The 19,320-nt window shown below is 50.5% G+C and overlaps 1 protein-coding gene across 1 annotated transcript in view; it reads right to left on the bottom strand.

Annotated features, from left to right (window-relative positions):
• Nkain1 (sodium/potassium transporting ATPase interacting 1) overlaps positions 1 to 8,655 on the bottom strand; it is a 44,455-nt gene extending 35,800 nt beyond the window's left edge. Inside the window, exon 1 of the mRNA XM_031378835.1 lies at positions 8,311 to 8,655. Within this exon, the coding sequence (XP_031234695.1) occupies positions 8,311 to 8,364 (54 nt within the window). The 5' untranslated portion in view covers positions 8,365 to 8,655. The remainder of the gene's footprint in view (positions 1 to 8,310) is intronic.
• Positions 8,656 to 19,320: the final 10,665 nt, after the last annotated feature.

Here is a 19,320-nt window from a genome sequence, read left to right as displayed (position 1 = left end):
GTGGCTCACAACTACCTATAACCCCAGTTCCAGGGAATCTGAGGCTATCTTCTGGTTTCTGAGAGTGCCAAGCACACACATGGTTCACAGACATACACACAGGCAGGCAAAACACCAATATACACAAAATAAAATAAAAAATAATAAATGTGTGTGTATGTGTATGTGTGTGTGATGGGAGAGACATGTGCCACGGGGGACAAATGACAGGACAACTTTGTGGAGTTCTCTCTCTCTCTCTCCACCTTTATATGGGCACTGGGGATCTTTTACCAGCTGAATAATCTTACTGGCCTCTTATCCTGTAATTGTTTCCTTCCATTCTGAAATAGGGTCTCACTATAGAACCCCGGAACTCACTCAGTGGACCAGGCTGGCTACGCTACAGACTCATAGATCCTCCTACCTTTGTCTCCTAGAATGAGGAGATTAGTGTACCACCAAGTCCAGTTTTACTTTGTGCTTTCTGAGACATGGTCCTGCTATGTAGCTCTGGCTGTCCCAGAACTCACTATGTAGACCCGGGTAGCCTCAAACTCAGAGATCCTCTTGCTTCTGCCTCCCAAGTGCTGAGATTAGAGGCAGGTGTTACCACACCTGACTCTTTTTTCGAGACAGGGTTTCTTTGTGTAGCCCTGGATGTCCTGGAACTCATTCTGTAGACCAGGCTGGCCTCGAACTCAGAAATTTGTCTGTCTCTGCCCCCCCCAGTGCTGGGATTAAAAGCGTGTGCCACCACTGCCCAGCCAAACCTGACTCTTCTGTGTGTAGTGTGTGTGTGTGTGCGTGTGTGTATTTTAAGACAGGATCTTATTCTATAGCCCAGGGTGGCCTGGAATTCATGAAATGGAGCAGATTGGCTTAAAACTCTCGACAATCCTCCTGTCCCAGACTCCTGAGTGCCAGTTTATAGGCATGACCTGTCCCGTACCTACTATTTATGTAGCTGTGAATGAACCAGATTACATCAGGGAACAGGCATCTAACACAATGGCAGGTTTAGGCTCATGGCAGACACCACATGGAAAGACAGGATTATTCCCCACCAAGCCCCATATACTCCACGCAATGAAATCAACTTTTGGGCATGGTATGTGCCTCTAACATCAACATTTTGGACAGGAAAAGAGGAGGATCAGGAGCTGAGCCCAGCCTGGGATGCATGAGACCCTGTCTTAAAACCAACAAAAACCATCCTAGCACTCAGGAGGCAGAGGCAGGAGAATCTCAGTGAGTTTGAGGCCAGCCTGGTCTACTGAGTGAGTTCCAAGACAGCCAAAGCTACACAGAGAAATCCTGCCTTGAAAACCAAAAACCAAACCAAACCAAATGAAAAACCCACAAAAACCACAGAAAGAGAAGGTGGAGGCTGGGCGATGGTGGTGCATGCCCTTAATTCCAGCACTTGGGAGGCAGAGGCAGGCAGATTTCTGAGTTCTAGGCCAGCTTAGTCTACAGAATGACTTCCAGGACAGCCAGAGGTATACAGAGAAACCCTGTCTTGAGAAGGAAAGAAAGAAAATAAAGAAAGGAAGAGAGAAAGAGAGAGAGAGAGAGAGAGAGAGAGAGAGAGAGAGAGAGAAGGCAGAGGACGGGGAGGAGATGACTCAGTGGTTGAGAACACTTGCTATTTCTCCCTGAGGACCTGAGTTGGATTCCCAGCACCTACATAAGGTGGCTCCCAACATCTTGTAGCTCCCAGCTGTAGGGAGATCTGACACCGCTGACCTCTGAGGGCACCTGCACTCACACATACACACAATTAAAAATAAAATCCTTTAACAAGTAAAAGGGAGAAACCTGAGCAGAGGTGGCACAGCACTCTGTGTGCTCGAGGCCAGCCTGCTCTACAGAGCAAGTTCCAGGACAGCCAGGGCTACACAGAGAAATCCTGTCTGTCTCAAACCTCGTCCCCCTCTCCCCACCAATAAAAAGGGAAAGAGAGGTGTTGAGGACTCTGACAAACTTGGATAAGCATGGATCATTTATGGGAATGACCTTGGTTAGTAAAACCTTTGATCTAGACAGAGATGGAGCCGATGACCTGTCCAAATAGCATCCGACTGTGGGATGCACTTCCCCAGTCAGGTTCATACAGGATCCTGTCAACACTTCACGTCACCACATCCCCAGACTGCCACGCCCGCCGTAGAGTGCTGCTCTAACTACCTCGTAGGTGAGAGGGTGGCAGCAACACTTGCCTGATTCACTGCCGACAGAGTTACTCTCCTACCTACCCCTCAAAGGGCCTCAGTTTGTCCATCTGCTCAAGGGAGTATATCTCCCAGCTTCGTTCTGTCCACAGGGGACTAAAGAACAGAAGTGAGCCGGACAATTTCACACTCCCAACTCTGAAGCCAGCTCAAGGACCTGAAGCCTCAGGCAAAGAGTCGGATCCTTAGAAGGAGCCAAGAGCGTACAGCTGCAGCTGCTGAGGAGCCCAGGCCACCAGAGCCGCCTCCCTCCATCCCTGCCATCACTACCGCTAATAACACATCCATCAGCTGGACCACGTTTCACACCATTACTCTCGGCTCAGCTGGAAGCCGAGTTATTTCCCCCTCACCCACCCAGCACCTTCTGGAAGGCAAATAGCCTTCCGGGATGGGGCAGGGGAAGGATGATTCTAATAATTTTCTGAGTACCTACTATGTGTCTGGCACCTGGCAATAAAAGCCTTTTCTGAAGTGGGGAGGAGACTTAGAAGCTGGCGCCTATGGAGAATGCATCAGTCCAAAGTCACATGGGGTTGGGACAAGAATCGCCACAATAGGAAGCTGTTGCTAGCACATAGTGGGGGCACTATGCCTGAGATCACAAACACTGGTGGCCTTGTGAGGCCACTGAACACTGGAACTGTAGACGTCGTCAGTTTTTTCCAAGAGGCAGCAGAGGGCTGGCATTCTGTCACTAGCTTGGTGACCCTGGGCAAACCTCCTCACCCCTGGGCACCTCAATTTCCTTATCTGGAAAAGGGGATAATAAAAACCATCCTTCCCACTGCAAGGAATTACGATAATGTGAAGGGTAGAGGCAGGAAAATGGCTAGCGTTTATTGATCGTTTAACACGTACCAGGCACTCTGCCAAGCACTTTACATATGTAAGCTCATTTGCTTAAATGAGGTAATGCATACGAAGTGGTTAGCACAGGCCTCCTCAAACGGGAACCATAATGATGATGATGAAGAAACCAAAGATGAGTCCCCAGGGCGAACATCCCGGGTTCATCCCCTTACCGGAAGAACAGAGTGGCCGTGGGAGCTCGGGAAGGAGGTTGAGTAGGGAGAGGAAATATGCAAATGAGTGAGAATCTGGGAGTGAACTGTATTAATAAGGTCAGCACGCTACAGTAATTAGAACCCAGGAAAGCAAATGTCCTGGGAGGTTCTGAGGACAGAAGGGAACCAAGAAACCTTCACACCTGCCCAGATGTCCTCGAAGACCCCAGTCAGGCAGAGCCCAGGAGCCAGGTTTCAAGTTCTTCTCACCTCACAGATGGAGAAAACACAAAAACTAAATAAACAGGAGACACAGAGGTGGGAGATGCACAGACCTGCAGATGTCAAGGTCAAAGCTGGGCTAGAACCCAGTCCTCCTACCCCTCAGCTCACGGTCCCAGTGCCTGCCACTTCCTGCAAAAGGCACACGATCCCTGAAATGCTTGAGTTATAGTTCCACTGTGACAGCCACTATAACCATCCTAAGAATCAGGAACTTGGAGGCAGGAGACAGCTCAGCTGATACAGTGCTTGCTTGACACAAAAGCGTAAGGACTGGATTTTAATCCTCAGCACCCACATAAAAAAGATCTGGACTGGAGAGATGGCTCAGTGGTTAAGAGCACCGAATGCTCTTCCAGAGGTCCTGAGTTCAATTCCCAGCAACCACATAGTGGCTCACAATCATCCGTAATGTAATCTGACACCTTCTTCTGGTGTGTCTGAAGACAGCTACAATGTATTCCTATACATAAGATAAATAATAATTTTTTTTTTCCCCGAGACAGGGTTTCTCTGTATAGCCCTGGCTGTCCTGGAACTCACTCTGTAGACCAGGCTAGCCTCGAACTCAGAAATCCGCCTGCCTCTGCCTCCCAAGTGCTGGGATTAAAGGCGTATGCCACCACTGCCCGGCAGATAAATAATTCTTGAAAGAAAGAGAGAGAAAAAGGAAAGAGAAATCTATGTGTGTAAGGCAGCTGTGTGTAAGGCAGGGGCAGGAGTATCCGTAGGCCTTCCAGATTAGCAATACAGTGAAATCTAGGGTGAATGAGAGATCCCATGAGGTAGAAAATGTGGGAGAGGGCCGAGGGGCACACTGAGATCAACAACTGGCCTTCACAGTTCATATACACACATGTGCGAGCATGAATGCACACACACACACACACACAGGAACTGTTTATGACAGACAACAAAGGTACACTTTGGAGAATGGAAGTAGCAGATTGGTGTGGTGGTGAATGCCTATAATCCCAGCATTCTGGGGTGGGGGTGGGGATCTCTTGAGCTGAAGGCCAGCCTGGTCCAGGACAGCCAGGGCTACACAACTTAACCCTGTGTCAAAAACAAAAACAAAAACAAAAAAACCCCAATGACAGGCCAACAGGATGGCTCAAAGGCTAAGGGTGCTTGCTGCTAAGCTTGACAACTCGAGTTTGACCCCTAGGACCCACAAGGTAGAAGGAGAGAACGGACTCCTGTAAGTAGTCCTTTGACTTCCACATGCATGCCGTGGCATCTGCACACACATACACTAAATAAATTAAAATAAGAAACAATGCCAGGCAGTGGTGGCCTTTAATCCTAGCACTTGGGAGGCAGAGGCAGGTGGACTTCTGAGTTTGAGGCCAGCCTGGTCTACAGAGTGAGTTCCAGGATAGTCAGGGCTACACAGAGAAACTCTGTCTCAAACAACAACAACAACAACAACAAAACACAAGAGAGAGACAGAGACACTTAATCCAAAATCATGCAGTCGGGAAGTGACTAGGCGACAGCGGGATCTGGAACCCAGGTGGCTTTGCTCAAACTCCAGAGCCTCAATTATTCCCCAGTAGTTATCCACTTCGATGGCACAGTCCGGATCTGTTTCCTCTAAAGCTCCATCCCCTGTGTTCTACCCTTTGTCCAAAACAAGTCTACCTCAGTAAGGAAGGGTCTGCAATGGGCTTGCTTCTTCACGCCTAAACTCCATCGGAAAAGGAAAACGATCCTTTCTCTTAACGTTTTCAGCGGAAAAATAACTAACTGCCTCTTTAATACCTCAGTCCTTTGGATCAGAAAGCTCAGCCTCCTTCTCCCCTCAGGCTGGCACATTCAGCATCCTGAGAGAGCACATTCTGGAAGCTGCCAGGCTGCAGGGGCTCTAGGGGGTTAGTGAGTGACAGCTGGAAGGACCCTTTCTGCAATCAGCTCAGACAGAGCAACAGAGCCAAGAGACCAATTTTCAAGTCGCCCCCCCTCCCACCGCACTTCCTAAATTGTCTCATGTAGCTCGCACAACCTGGCCAAGCCACCCAGGCTTTCGTGGGAGAAGTGGAATCCCACCCAGGTCCTGTCTAAGCTAGCTCTGTGCTGGTGGAAGAGCTGCCATCGCTTGGCTGGGAATGACCGGAGGCTGGGAGACCCCCTGTACCACTTCTGCTTCCCTAGACGGGTGAGCACCTCCCTACGGGCCCTAGTGCGCCAAGGCCAGAGCTTCTTGGACTGTAGCTAAGGCAACAGAGAAGGCTGGTCCCAAGCCTGAATCTCAGTTCCTGGATCCCTTTGAGCAAGTTACATCACTGGGTCACAATGAAGGTTAAATGAGTTAACTCGTGGAAAAGCATTCCCAAGAGTAGCTGGCACCCAGTGAATTAGTAACAGCACTCAAGAATGAGCAAGGGACAAACTCCTCACAGGCACAGAGAGAAGGAAACACTCTACTCTCCACTCTCTGAGCGCTTATTTATTCACTTCATAACACACACCCTTCGTTTCTTAAGTAAAAACAAAACAAAGACAAACGTAGTTTAAGCAGGGTGTAGAGGTGCACACTTTTTAATCCCAGCACTCGGGAGGCAGAGGCAGGTGGAGCTCCGTGAGTTCAAAGCCAGTCTGCTCTACAAGAGTGAATTACAGGACAGCCAGGGCTGCACAGTGAGAGACCCTGTCTGGAAACAAAATCAAACGATCAAACAAACAAAAAGTAGTTTAAAACTTAAGCTAGACATCCTGTAATTCCAGCCAGTACTCAGGGAGCTGAGGCAGGGGGATGGCTGAAGGTTCAAGATCAGCCTGGATGGAAGAGTTAGAACATGTCTCAAACAAACAAGAACAATAAACACAACAAGCCAAAAACAGAAAGGCATCCTTAGGGCTGGAGAAATAGCTCAGCAGTGAAGAACGCTCTGTTCTTGCAGAGGGCCTGAGTTTGAGTCTCGGCACACGCCACCTGTAACCCCAGCTCCGGTGGGCCGGTGGCTTCTTCAGGATCACTCACACATGCAGACACAGATGCACAAAATTTTTAAAAATATATATATATTTTAAATTAACTAAAGGAGTCAGGCAGTGGTGGCACACGCCCTTAATCTCAGCACTTAGGAGGCAGAGGCAGGTGGATTTCTGAGTTCAAGGCCAGCCTGGTCTACAGAGTGAGTTCCAGGTCAGCCAGGGCTACACAGAGAAACCCTGTCTCGGAAAACAAAACAAACAAACAAAAAAAAAAAAAAAAAAAAAAAAAAAAAAAAAAAAAAAAAAAAAAAAAAAAAAGAAGAAGAAGAAAGAAAGAAAAGAAAAGAAAGAAAAGGAATTCTCTAAAAAGTTTGAAGATTTCTTGACATTTTATGGTCCTAAAAATAGATAACGAAGAATATTTCTACTGTGAGCCCAGATTTGCCAAATAACCGGTTCTTCGTTTAGTTTACAAATATTAATGAGGTGTCAAGCACTGTCCAGCTGCTGGGGATTTAGCAGGAACAAAATGAGCTGTCTTTGCCCTTTTGGAGTTTTCATCCTACCTGGTGGTGACTAAGTCCCTCTACCGTCCTTGAGAATGATGCCTGACCAGTTGGCCTTATGAGGAGGAAGTCACCTGGACACCAATGTGGGGGGAGAGGAGGTTCTAGCATGGCCCAAGAGGACAATGCTGTGAATAGCAGGCGTGGGGCCAGTGACTCAAGGAAAGGTGAGAGGACAGAGGCCACCTGCACATCCCACTCAAAGCTTCCCCACCACCCTCTGCACCTGTGGGCGGGGTGGGGGTGGGGGTGCAGTCGGCAGGTGCAGGCTGGAAGGCAGATCCAGACCCACAGGAATGAGGCCCAGGCGCCCCAGGCTCCTCCACAGACCTGATGCTATCTATCAGCAGTTCCTGCACAACACTGTCTTGAGAAGAAGCAAAGCCGTGTTGGACCACAGTTCCAAGGGAGGCAAGAGACCCCTGTCTCACCTCTATCACCCTCCCAATGCATAGGCCAGGACCTCAGTCACTCTTAGCCTCCGGATTCACTATGCCGCCCTCCAGTCAAAGACCTCATTCACCACCACCCCCAAACTGGGGCCAGCACAGAGCCCTAAGATGCTCTGATTCTTCCCAGGACACTCAAGTGTCCTCATCCAATGGGACCAGGGAACTCTTTACCTGACCCCACCCCGCTGCTGATAGAACAGATGGCTTATGGGACGCTGGAGGACTCGGGGGCCAGACTAAAGCCACAAAGTGGGACCGGTGCCTACCAGGTCAGGCTGGCCCACGATACATCAATTCCTGGTTACCCTCCTTCAAGGAGGTGGCTCTCCATCCCAGGCTACCCAGTCAGGAGGGTGCTGGGAGGCAAGAAAGCAGCACAAAGGACGGCTGAGGGTTCTCAAAGAGTCTCAGGTCCCACCACCCAAACAGAAAGCAGAAATGGCCAGAGATCTAAAAACATTCCAGAGACATAACACAAGAGCAGAAAGAGACTTTGTGAGAAACGCTCACAGGGGCGGAGCCCAGAGGGAAGAGGTACCCATGGAACCAGCGATCTGGAGGGGGATATGCGGGCAAGGACCTCTCCGAATGCGCAGACCAGCCTCGGACACACCCCCGGCCCCAAGGGAGCCACAGTCCTGGGGCGCAGCCCCCAGCGGGAGCCCACGCACACACTGCGAACGGACGCGTGCAGCCCGGGAGCGTTGGACCGTGCGCGCGAGCGCGGGGCTGAGGCGAGGAGCGCACACAAAGGGACAAGCCGGCCCGCGCGGGGCAGGCTCCGCCCGGCCACCCCGCACCCCGGGTGGCGCCCACGCACCGCCGCTGCCCCACCCCGCTCCGCGCGGCTCACCAGCTGCAGGCAGCAGAAGGCGACGAGCGTGCAGCGCCCGCTGCACTTGCCCATGGCTCCTCCTCGCGCCGCGCGGGGTCGCGTCGTCCCGATGGCGCCCCGGGGCGGCGGGGCCGGCGACTAGGGCCGGGTCCCCAGAGCCGCGGCCGGCCGCCCGCACCCCGAGTGCATGGTGCGCCCGGTCCGCGCGGGCTCTGCCGCGCCTCCTTTGTCTGCGGCCGGCCGTCGGCACACCTCCCGCCCGCGGCGCCGGCCAGCGCTCAGCGGCCCCCGCAGGCACGGAGCGCGGCGCGGTGCAGCACTGCCCAGCTGGGGCAGCCGCCCGGGCGCTAGGCAGCCGCCGCTTCCCGGCCCACCACGTGGCTCGGCCGCCACCCCGGAGGGAGGCGAGGGAGGGGCGGAAGAGCGAGGGGGCGGGGGAGGGGAGGGGCGTGGAGCGAAGTGGAAGAGTGCGGGTCCTGCGCGCTGGCAGCTCTGGGTCGGGTCCAGACTGCTGTTCCCTAGCTGTGTCACCTTGGCCAGATCACACTACCTCTCAGGACCACCCTCCGAGGGTGGGGTGGGGTCCTCAGGAACAAAGTAGGAAAAAAAAGTCCCTGGCAGGCAGTCCTGTAAACCGAACAGTAGACCTTAGCTTGGTAAGCTGAGGGAGCTGAAGCCACCCTGCCTAGATAGCCCTGGAGTTTCAACTTGGCCCTTTATTTTCGTTTGAGTTCTCAGCCCAAGCTCGCCAGCCCTCCTGGTCTCCCGGCCACATTTTCTTCTTTCTCTCTTTCCTTCTCCTGATGTATCTTGGGTTTCTGGAAGCCAGAGTGCGCTTGAAGCACTCTTCCGGACTCTTCACAGCTCAGGGACAACAAGTCCAGCCCCCCAGGTTGGCTTCTCAGAGATCCTCCTGCTTCAGCCTCCCAAATCCCAGATAAACGCGTTTTAAAACACGCAAGATGAGTGGGCATAAAACCCCTGGATTTGATCCTAGTACTGTTAACAATGACAAAACAAAAGGCCTCTCAAGTATTCCCAGAGTCAACCATCGCACAATAAACACACACACACACACACACACACACACACACACACACGCACGCACGGTAAACGCACACGCACATGCACAGGCACAAGCACGAACACACTGCTGAAGCAACTGGGATAACACTGGGGACTCTTCTCAGCCACTGTTAGGGAATGGCAGCTGTGTCCAGCCAGTTTCCATGACTACCTAGGCTTCCTGGAGTCTGTCCAGGAAGTCCCTAAAACAATACGCAGAGCATAACTTTATGTGGGGACAGGGTCCCAGCTTTTATCAAAGTCTCCAAAGAGTCCCCTTTCTCACAAAAGAAGAGCCAATCCATGGCGATTCAGCCCCGGTAGACTGGTTCCCCACAGGGTCCCCTGGAGGTTTCAAGTGAGCCCATGTCAGTTCCCCCTTCCATGCTGACAGTGTGCTCAGACTCCTATGGACATTTAGTTAGCCCTCACTGACCCAAGCACTGGACACATGATGTCTCTCTCCTTACAGTGACCGGGTTCTGCTCTGTCTGCTCTGACCAGCTCTGCCAGGCTCTTGAAGGTCCCAAATGCCCCAGACCTAAGGTCTGACCACCTTACTCAAAGTCTGAACTACCCTCTGTCCTAGGTCATTTATTCCAATTCTGCCCTACTGAATCCTGGGCTCCCACTCCCTCTGGCCCCTCTCTGTTTTTAGGTTTGTTCTTATGTATTTACCTTGTATGTCTGTGTTTGTGTACACACATGCTAGAGCACTCTGTGGCTCTCAAAGGACCACGAGTAGGAGTTGGCTTCCTCCATAGGGGTCCCAAGGATCAAACTCAGATCTTCAAACTCAGTGGCAAGTATCTTTACAAAAAGCCATCTCGGAGTCCCAAGGTTGTTCTACTCTGGGATCTTTTTGTTTGTTTGTTTTTGTTTTGTTTTCTTTTGTTTTTCAAGACAGGGTTTTTCTGTATAGCCCTGGCTGTCCTGGAACTCACTCTGTAGACCAGGCTGGCCTCGAACTCAGAAATCCACCTGCCTCTGCCTCCCAAGTGCTGGGATTAAAAGCGTATGCCACCATCGCCCGGCTTACTCTGGGATCTTTATGTGTAGTGCAGTGGACTCTGGTTCGTCTTTAGCGTTTCAGCCTAAGCCTCATCCCTTGACCCTTGGTCACCCAGGGAGGTCCCCTCTCTGGCTCACTCCGGGTTTCGATACCTCCATGATAGCTCATTCTAGAACCTTCTTAGCTTCCTGAAGTAGACCGTGAGCAGTATGAGGACTCTATTTTGGTGATTTATTTACCTTGGCCTCCTCGGGCCTTGGATCACGGCAGACCTCTTTGGCTGTGAGCAGACTGGGGTGGCATGCCTGTTATTCGTCCTGTGTCTTAATTTGGGTTAATAGTTCAACAATAAAACACAATGACCACAAGCAAGTTGGGGAAGACAATGTTCATTAGTTTACACTTCTGGGTCCATAGTCCATCACTGAAGGAAGTCAGGACAGGAACTCAAACAGGGCAGGAACCTGGAGGCAGGAACTGATGCAGAGGCCATGGAGGGGTGCCACTTACTGGCTTGTTCCTCATAGCTTTCTCAGCCTGCTTTCTTACAGAATCCAAGACTATCGACCCAGGGATGGTCTCACTTGGAATGGACTGGGCCTTCCCATATCAATCACTAATTAAGAATGTATTCTACAGGCTGCCTGTGGCCCAGTCTTATGAAGGTATTTTCTCAATTATGGTTCCCTCCTCTCAAATGGCTCTAGCCTGTGTCAAGTTGACATAAAAGTAGCCAGCCACATGCTGTTTCCCAGCCCTGGGTCCCAAAGGACACTTTTGTTTGTTTGTTTGTTTGTTTGTTTTTTTCGAGATGAGGTTTCTCTGTGTAGCCCTGGCTGTCCTGGAACTCACTCTGTAGACCAGGCTGGCCTCGAACTCAGAAATTCCCCGGCCTCTGCCTCCCAAGTGCTGGGATTAAAGGCATGTGCCACCACCGCCCGGCCCAAGGACACCTTTCTGTTCTGAAGCTTAAAGGTTCTCAGAAGGAGCCAACACAACTGGACAAGCAGAGGCAGTCATTTTTGGCAAGAGGTTCAGAACTGGGGATGACACACGTTGGGGGTGGGGCTTCCAGTCCTTATCACGAGGGATGACTAAGGGAGGACTAGGAAAGGCTGAAGCAGGGCTCACAAAGGAAAGACAGCCATGACTCAGAGCACAGCCCCACTTCCTGAGTGAGAAGGTGGGATCATGGTCAGGTTCGAGGGAGGTTGGGCAGTCGGGATGGGAGGAGGGTACTGGGAAGCCCCTTCTGCTCTAAACCCTAACCTGAAGCTAGGCAGGGTCTGTGGCTTTCACCCTCCGGGGGTGAGAAACTGACGGCCCATGAACAGTTTTTCATGATCTGCCTGAATGGTAAGTCTGAGAACTCCCCCTCCTCTCACACTGGAGGGCTGAACGTGCTCACTAATTATAGCTTCTGGGACACTCTCTGTCACTAACCAATTCTTCAAACCAGCTGGGTGCCTGATGATTCAATTCACTTATGGCTTGAACTACCTGGGACTTAGCCCAGACCCCTACAGATGAAGGGTTCAGTCTCATAAGCAGGCACCCCTGCAAGAGGCCAGTCCCAAGCCTCTGGCTACCATTTGTCCTGCCAATGGACAGGCTGTGGGGCTCCTACGACCCTTTCCTCATGTTCCATAATTAGCTAGATTGGCTTGCAGAGCCTTGCAGAATGGCTCTATTATATAATAGAATGGCTCTATTATAAATGAATGGCCAGATGAAAACGTGTACCTAGGGTGGGATCTGACGGGGTACTCAGTTGTGGCTGTTCTGTCTCTGTGGAGTCGGCATGTTCACTTTTCATCAACCTGGCGGCTCTAAAAGGAGCTCTTACCTCAAGGGTTTGCAGATACCTCCATCTCCAGTCCTGGGGAAGAACAGTGGGCGGGGCTAAAGTTCCAACCTGCTAATCTTTTCATCTTTTTGTTGATCTGCCTTTTTCTGGAACTACCCTGGGGCTGCCCCAGGCCTAGGAGAACTCCTGAGCATGGACTTGGGAGGACAGAAAGGTGCTTAGTGACTATCAAAAGATGCCCCTGGATACAGTCTCCTCATACACCCTTCAATCCTAGCTCTCCAAAGGAAGAGGCAAGATCTGGGCAGGTCTGGATTACATAAATCTCCCTTTAAAAACTACCTTAAATGGGCTGGAGAGATGGCTCAGCAGTTAAGAGCACTGAGTGCTCTTCCAGAGGTCCTGAGTTAGATTCCCAGCAACCACATGGTGGCTCACAACCATCCGTAATGGGATCTGATGCCCTCTTCTGGTGTGTCTGAAGAGAACGACAGTTTATTTATACATAAAATAAGTAAAATCTAAAAGCAACAACAACAACAAAAATCTCCCCAAAACAAACAACCCCCAAACCAAAAAAGCCACCCCAAATAAAGTCTGGGGTTGTAGCTCGCTCAGTACTCGCTTTAGCGTATATGAAGCCCTGGGTTCAGACCCGAGTACTGACAAACACAGGGTTCAGCAGCTGGAGGTGGAGGCAGGAGGATGATCAGAAATTCAGTGTCATCCAAATGACTTGTCAGCCTGAAGTACATGAGAGTTTGTCTCAAAAGGTGGGGCTGGTGAACTAGATTGGCAGGTAGAGGTACCTGGCTTCAGACCCCAACAACCTGAGTTTGAACCTCGGTACCCATGAGAGGGAAGGAGAGCACTGAGTGTCTTCTGACCCCACGTACCTACATACAATGTATATACAACAGAGGAAAAATAAATAAAAAAATCCAAAAAACCAGAAAACAAAACAAAACAAAAGCCCCCTCCCCCCAAACTAAATAACTATGCTTGGTGACACTTGGTTGTCCCAGAAACTGAAGCAGAAGAAACTGAAGCAGGAGGACTGACTGGAGTCTGGGTCTAGCCTGTGCTAAATAGTGACTTCTAATCCAGCCTGGGCTACAATGGGAGACCCTGTGTCACATAACAAGGAAGATAAAGGTAAGTAAAAGACTCCTGATGCTAAACTGCTTGCCTGGCATGTACAAGGAGGCCCCAGAGTCTATGCCCAGCATCGTAACAAACAAGTCAGGCTCCTTTATCATCCAGGAGACTCCCGAGCTTTGCTGGATTCTGCACCAGCCACTAAAGGACATAGCCACTAATGACTATGTCATTACACCTTGGTAGCTAGCTCTAGAGTGAGATTCTGTCTTTTAAAAAAACAAGGTTGGGAGGAGGATAGAGAGGGGTATACGGAGATGGAAGGTCAGGATCCTAAATGGCGCTGCAAAAAAGACCTCTCCCAGGCTGTGGGGCCCCCCATTTCCCGCACAGACTCTGCTGACAGCTGAGACAAATTTCCTTTCCCACCAGCCCTCAGAGGACACACGGGCTTTCAGCTCAAGTAGGCCCTGAGGCCAGTAGAGCTGGGACATTGAGAGATGAGGCTAGGCCTTCTCCCAGCAGCCCCCACTGCTGCTGGGCCTTCAGTACACTGCTGCGCTGAGCTTGTCCCAGGGCCAACGGCAGAAAGGAAGCAAATGGAGCCAGCTCAGGCTGGGCCCTCCAGCCACTATCGAGTGCTCTGATGGGACTCACGTTTCCTGCCGCCTGTCCATGTCTTGTCACTGTCTATCACCAGGTGCCTGGTCTTAGCAGTCTACTGGGGTCTGAGGTAAGCATTGTAGGCTCTCAGGAAAGGATGGCAGCTCTGAAGAGATCACAGTGGTTAGTGACCTGGACACCTACATCTGAACACCCATGGCCTCAAGCCAGAAAAGGCTAAGTGATAGTTCTGAAGGTAGGGTGTGTATGCGTGTGTATGCATGTGTGTCTGGCGTGTGAGGTATGTGTGTGGTGTGTGTGTGGTATGTATGTGGTGTCTGTGTGATGTATGTGTGTGCTGTTTGTGTGTGTCTGTGTAGTATTTATGTGTGTATGTGATGTGGGATGTGTGTGTGTGGTGTGGTGTTTGTGTGGCTGCATGATATGTGTGTATGTGGTATGTGTGTGAATGTGGTGTGGTGTGTGGCATATGTGTGTGCATGTGATGTTTGTGTATCTCTGTGTGTGTATATGTGTGTATGTATGTGTGTGTGTGGTGCAGTGTTTGTGTGGGTGTATGATGATGTGTGTGTGTGTGTGTGTGTGTGTATTTAGGTCAGAGGACAACTTTTGGGAGTGGGGGTTTTCCTGTCTGGCTTAGAGGCGAGCTCCTTTACTTGCCAGCCGTGACATTTGTTGGAGACCAGTGAACCCAGGGCTGGCTGATAGCACAAGCATTGCTGTGGCCATAAGGATCCCTGTGTAGCTCCATGTAGCCCCGTGTATCCCTGTGTAGCCCCGTGTATCCCTGTGTAGCCCCGTGTATCCCTGTGTATCCCTGTGTAGCCCTGTGTATCCCTGTGTAGCCCCGTGTATCCCTGTAGCCCTGTGTAGCCCTGTGTAGCCCCGTGTAGCCCTGTGTAGCCCCGTGTAGCCCTGTAGCCCTGTGTAGCCCCCCATGTAGCCCTATAGCCCTGTGTAGCCCTATAGCCCTGCGTAGCCCTGTGTAGCCCTGCGTAGCCCTGTGTAGCCCTGTAGCCCCGTGTATCCCTGTGTAGCCCCGTGTATCCCTGTGTATCCCTGTGTATCCCTGTGTAGCCCTGTGTAGCCCCGTGTATCCCTGTAGCCCTGTGTAGCCCCCCATGTAGCCCTATAGCCCTGTGTAGCCCTATAGCCCTGTGTAGCCCTATAGCCCTGCGTAGCCCTGTGTAGCCCTGTGTAGCCCTGTGTAGCCCCTGTGTAGCCCCGTGTATCCCTGTAGCCCTGCGTAGCCCTGTGTAGCCCTGTGTAGCCCCCCATGTAGCCCTATAGCCCTGTGTAGCCCTGTGTAGCCCTGTGTAGCCCTGTAGCCCTGTGTAGCTGCCATATCTGGCTTTTTTATACAGGCACTAAGGCAACTCAGGTCCTCATGCTGTGTGGCAAACACTTTTACTGACTGAGTTATCTTCCTAGTTCCCCCTTCCCCTCTCTTTTGATGGAGTCTTGTTATATAGCCTAGGCTGGGCTCCAGATCTCTAGCCTCAGCCTTCTGAATGCTAGGATTCCAAGTGTGTCACCACATCTAACATTAGACGCTTTGTTTTGTTTGGGTTTTTGTTTGTTTTGTTTTGTTTTTGAGACAGGGTTCCTCTGTGTAGCCCTGGTTGTCCTGGAACTCACTCTGTGAACCTGGGTAGCTTTGAACTCAGCTCTGCCTGCCTCTGCCTCACTGGTGTAAAGCTTATGGTTCCCCGGTGGTAGCTGTGTCCTTGCCTGTGGCTTCACAGGGCAGCTCTTTGGTGTGCAGAAGCCCTGGGTTTCTCTTCCCTCAATGACTGTGTGTGAGCAGCCCTTAGCAAGAGCATGCTCGGTTGGGGACCTGGAGTGCACAGCACTGAGCAGTTTGTGGTGGCTCTACCCTAGGATGGCATCAGAGCTTCCAGCTGTCTTTGAGCCCTTTGCAGTCCCGGCGGTCCCCAAAGCTCTTGCTCACCTGTTACTCCCCCCGTGCACTGGGCAGTCAGCCTTGCACATTCCAGCCAAGACAGTGCTGAGCAGTGATGCCATTTCCTCTGTTACCTCCATAGACAACCCTTATCCCCTGCTTGCTTGTGTATCTACAATCTCCTCTGCTGTGGGATTCGTCTCACAGACCATTTCCTCAGTGAAACTTTACCTAACTCCTCTCTATCCACTGTCTTCTACTTACAGGGAGGTCTCTGAAAGCAACTATTAGAGAATCTATCTGTCTGTCTGTCTATCTATCTATCCATCCATCTCTCCACCCACTCACCTATCCACCCATCCCCAGACCCCCTATACACCCACCCATCTATCTATGTATCTATGTATGTATGTATCTATCCATCCATCCATCTATCCACCCACCCATTCACCTATCCATCCATCCACCCATCTACCTACCTATCCACCCCATCCTCCCTACCCCTACCACCATCCACCTATCTATCTACCTATCATCTATCTATCCATCCATCCATCCATCCATCCACCCATCTATCCACTATTCACCTATCCATCCATCCATCCATCCATCCATCCATCCATCCATCCATCTATCTATCTATCTATCTATCTATCTATCTATCTATCTATCTATCTCACTTTGTACCCCTGTAGATCAGGCTTGACTAGATCTCACAGAGCTCCACCTGCCTTTGCCTACCATTCTGGCATTAAAGGTATGTGCCACCAAGCCAGCTTTAATTTTTGTCTGAAAAGTCCAAACAAATTGCAGGAGGTTGGGGGTAGAGCATGTACTTTAGTCAAACCTCTGGACTCAATCCTCATTCTCAAGAAGATGGAAACCGCCGGGCAGTGGTGGCGCATGCCTTTAATCCCAGCACTTGGGAGGCAGAGGCAGGTGAATTTATGAGTTCGAGGCCAGCCTGGTCTACAGAGTGAGTTCCAGGACAGCCAGGGCTACTCAGAGAAACCCTGTCTCAAAAAACCAAAAAAAAAAGAAGAAGAAGAAGAAGAAGAAGAAGAAGAAGAAGAAGAAGAAGGAGAAGGAGAAGGAGAAGGAGAAGGAGAAGGAGAAGGAGAAGGAGAAGGAGAAGGAGAAGGAGAAGAAGAAGGAGAAGAAAGATGGAAACCTCTACTTGTGCTATCTGTGTGCCCCTGGGAACTTTCTCCCTCCAGCTACTATGACCTACAAATGGATTTACAGGTTACAGGGTCTTTTCTGATCTGTTGTAGCAGGGACTTTTTTGTTTTTTTGTTTTTGTGACAGCCTCACAATATAAATATATAGCCCTGGTGTCTATGTAACTTAGACTAGCTTCACTCAAGGCAGTCCTCCTGTCCTAGCCTCTGTAATTGCAGATATGCACCAAGATACCCCGCTTTTCTTCTGTATGAGGTGCTAGGGATGGGACTCAAGGCCTTATACATGAAGGTTAAGGAAGGAGTACTTAGCACCAAGCCACCCAATAGCCCTTCCTTGTACTTGGGACTTAGAAGTTAGAGGCACTTTCAGGGGGTTATTTTTTTTTTTTAAGATTTATTTATTACATGTATACAATGTAGCTGTCTTCAGTTCATCCAGAAGAGGAAGTCAGATCTCTCATTACGGATGGTTGTGAGCCACCATGTGGTTGCTGGGATTTGAACTCAGGACCTTTAGAAGAGCAGTCGGTGCTCCTAACCACTGAGCCATCTCTCCAGCCCTCAGGGGGTTATTTTACATACAGATCCATAATCTACCACTCAGGGATGATGGCTGGGGTTCTCTGGCCATGCTCCTACATTTGTGATCAACCAGGGGCTTTGGTAGAGGTTCTGAAGTTCACATAACATAGGTGAGAGGCAGTGGCTTTCTTGTAAGATGATGGATAATACAATGTGTGTGTGTGCATGTGTGCGCGCGCAAGGAAATGTGTGCTTGCAAGAGTTCGTGTGTATATGTGCAAAAGAGTATTTGCGTGTATGCGTACACGAGTGTGTGTATATGTACAAGAGTGTGTGTATATGTGCATGAGTGTGTATGTGCGTGCATGTGCATGTTTGGTGTGTGTGTTTGTGTGTGTGCATGCATGTGTGTGCGTGCATGTAGAGGGGCATGGAGTGGGGCTAGCCTTACGCTGCCCCATGGTGTAGTTACAAGATGGCCAGCACCAGTGTTCCCAACTGGGGTCACCCCTTGGAACCACCTTAGGAGCTATCCTGAGGCCCTTCTCCGAGATTCAGGTTTAGTTGTTTGGGACCCAGCCTGTGTCTGGGATTTTTAAAGGCTCTCTGGATGATTCCAGAGTACATTCAAGATGAGAAGAAGCCATTAAGATCCACACTGTGGTAACTAGAAAGGATCCAGCTAGGGTAAAAGCCAGCTCTCTCGTCTTTGGACTTGTTGCCTCGTGAGATAATAGGCCATGTAGCGCTAAGTCTTAAAGGCCAGTGGATGGTGAAGAATAGCAAGAGAGTATAAATAAAAGTCTATGCGGTGTTCCTCAGAAGGGCGAGAAGCACCAGTGCTCTCTGAACACAATGCTTCTCTAGGGGACCCAGGTGCACCAGGGTGATGCATGCTGGGAGGTGCATTATGGCTGAATGCTTGCCTAGCGTTCAGTCCAGCAGGGTCAGGGTTCAGTCCAGCAGCACTACAAAAAAGGTACTTAGAGGACTTGTCCAAACACTGCTAAACCTCCCCTCTCTCTCTCCCTCTTCCTTCCCCTCTCTCTCTCCCTCCTTCTCTCTCTCTCCCTCCCTCCCTCCTTCTCTCTCTCTCTCATCTCTCTTTCTCCTTTCCCTCTGTTAACTCATCCCCTTCCCTCCTTTCCTATTTTATTTTTTTTGAAACAAGGTTTCTCTCAGTAGCCCAGGTTGGCCTCAAACTCACAGAGATCCGCCTGCCTCTGCCTTTGAGGGCTGGGATCACAGGTGTGTGCCACCGCCGCCTGGATTTTAGAATCTGCATTTTAAAGAAGTTCTCTGTATTGCTACTGCTGCTGCTGGTCCAGGAAAGCCCACTCTGAGAATCACAATTCCTTGGTTAAAAAATATTTACACGGCATGTCTGAAGCTCTGCCTTCAGTCAGCTCTACTGAAACAGAATAAATGAATGACTGAATGAATTACTATCACTGTTCTAAAGCAGGTTTTCTCAACGGCATCACGAATGACTTTCTGAAGCAGGAAATTCTTCATGTATCCTTGGTCCCCACCTACCAGACATCCACAGGTATCTTCAAACATCGCCAAATGTTCCCTAGAGGACAAAACTGACCCAAGTTTAAGAGCAATGCTAGAGTCTAGGTGATCTTCAGAGTGGAATGAAAACCCCCTGAAGCCTAGGAGCCTTACCACCCAGGCTCAGTGCAGAGGGTAAGGGTTTACTCAGGATGTTTGCAGAGAAGGGACATATACGCAGGGGCAGGTGGAGACAGCCGATGAGCGTATAATGCTTTTATAATGCTTTACACAGACAGAGGCTGCCATGTTAAAT

The sequence above is a fragment of the Mastomys coucha genome, unplaced genomic scaffold (assembly GCF_008632895.1).
Source record: "Mastomys coucha isolate ucsf_1 unplaced genomic scaffold, UCSF_Mcou_1 pScaffold18, whole genome shotgun sequence".
Lineage (NCBI taxonomy): Eukaryota > Metazoa > Chordata > Mammalia > Rodentia > Muridae > Mastomys > Mastomys coucha.
This window is presented reverse-complemented; position numbering and strand designations above follow the sequence as displayed.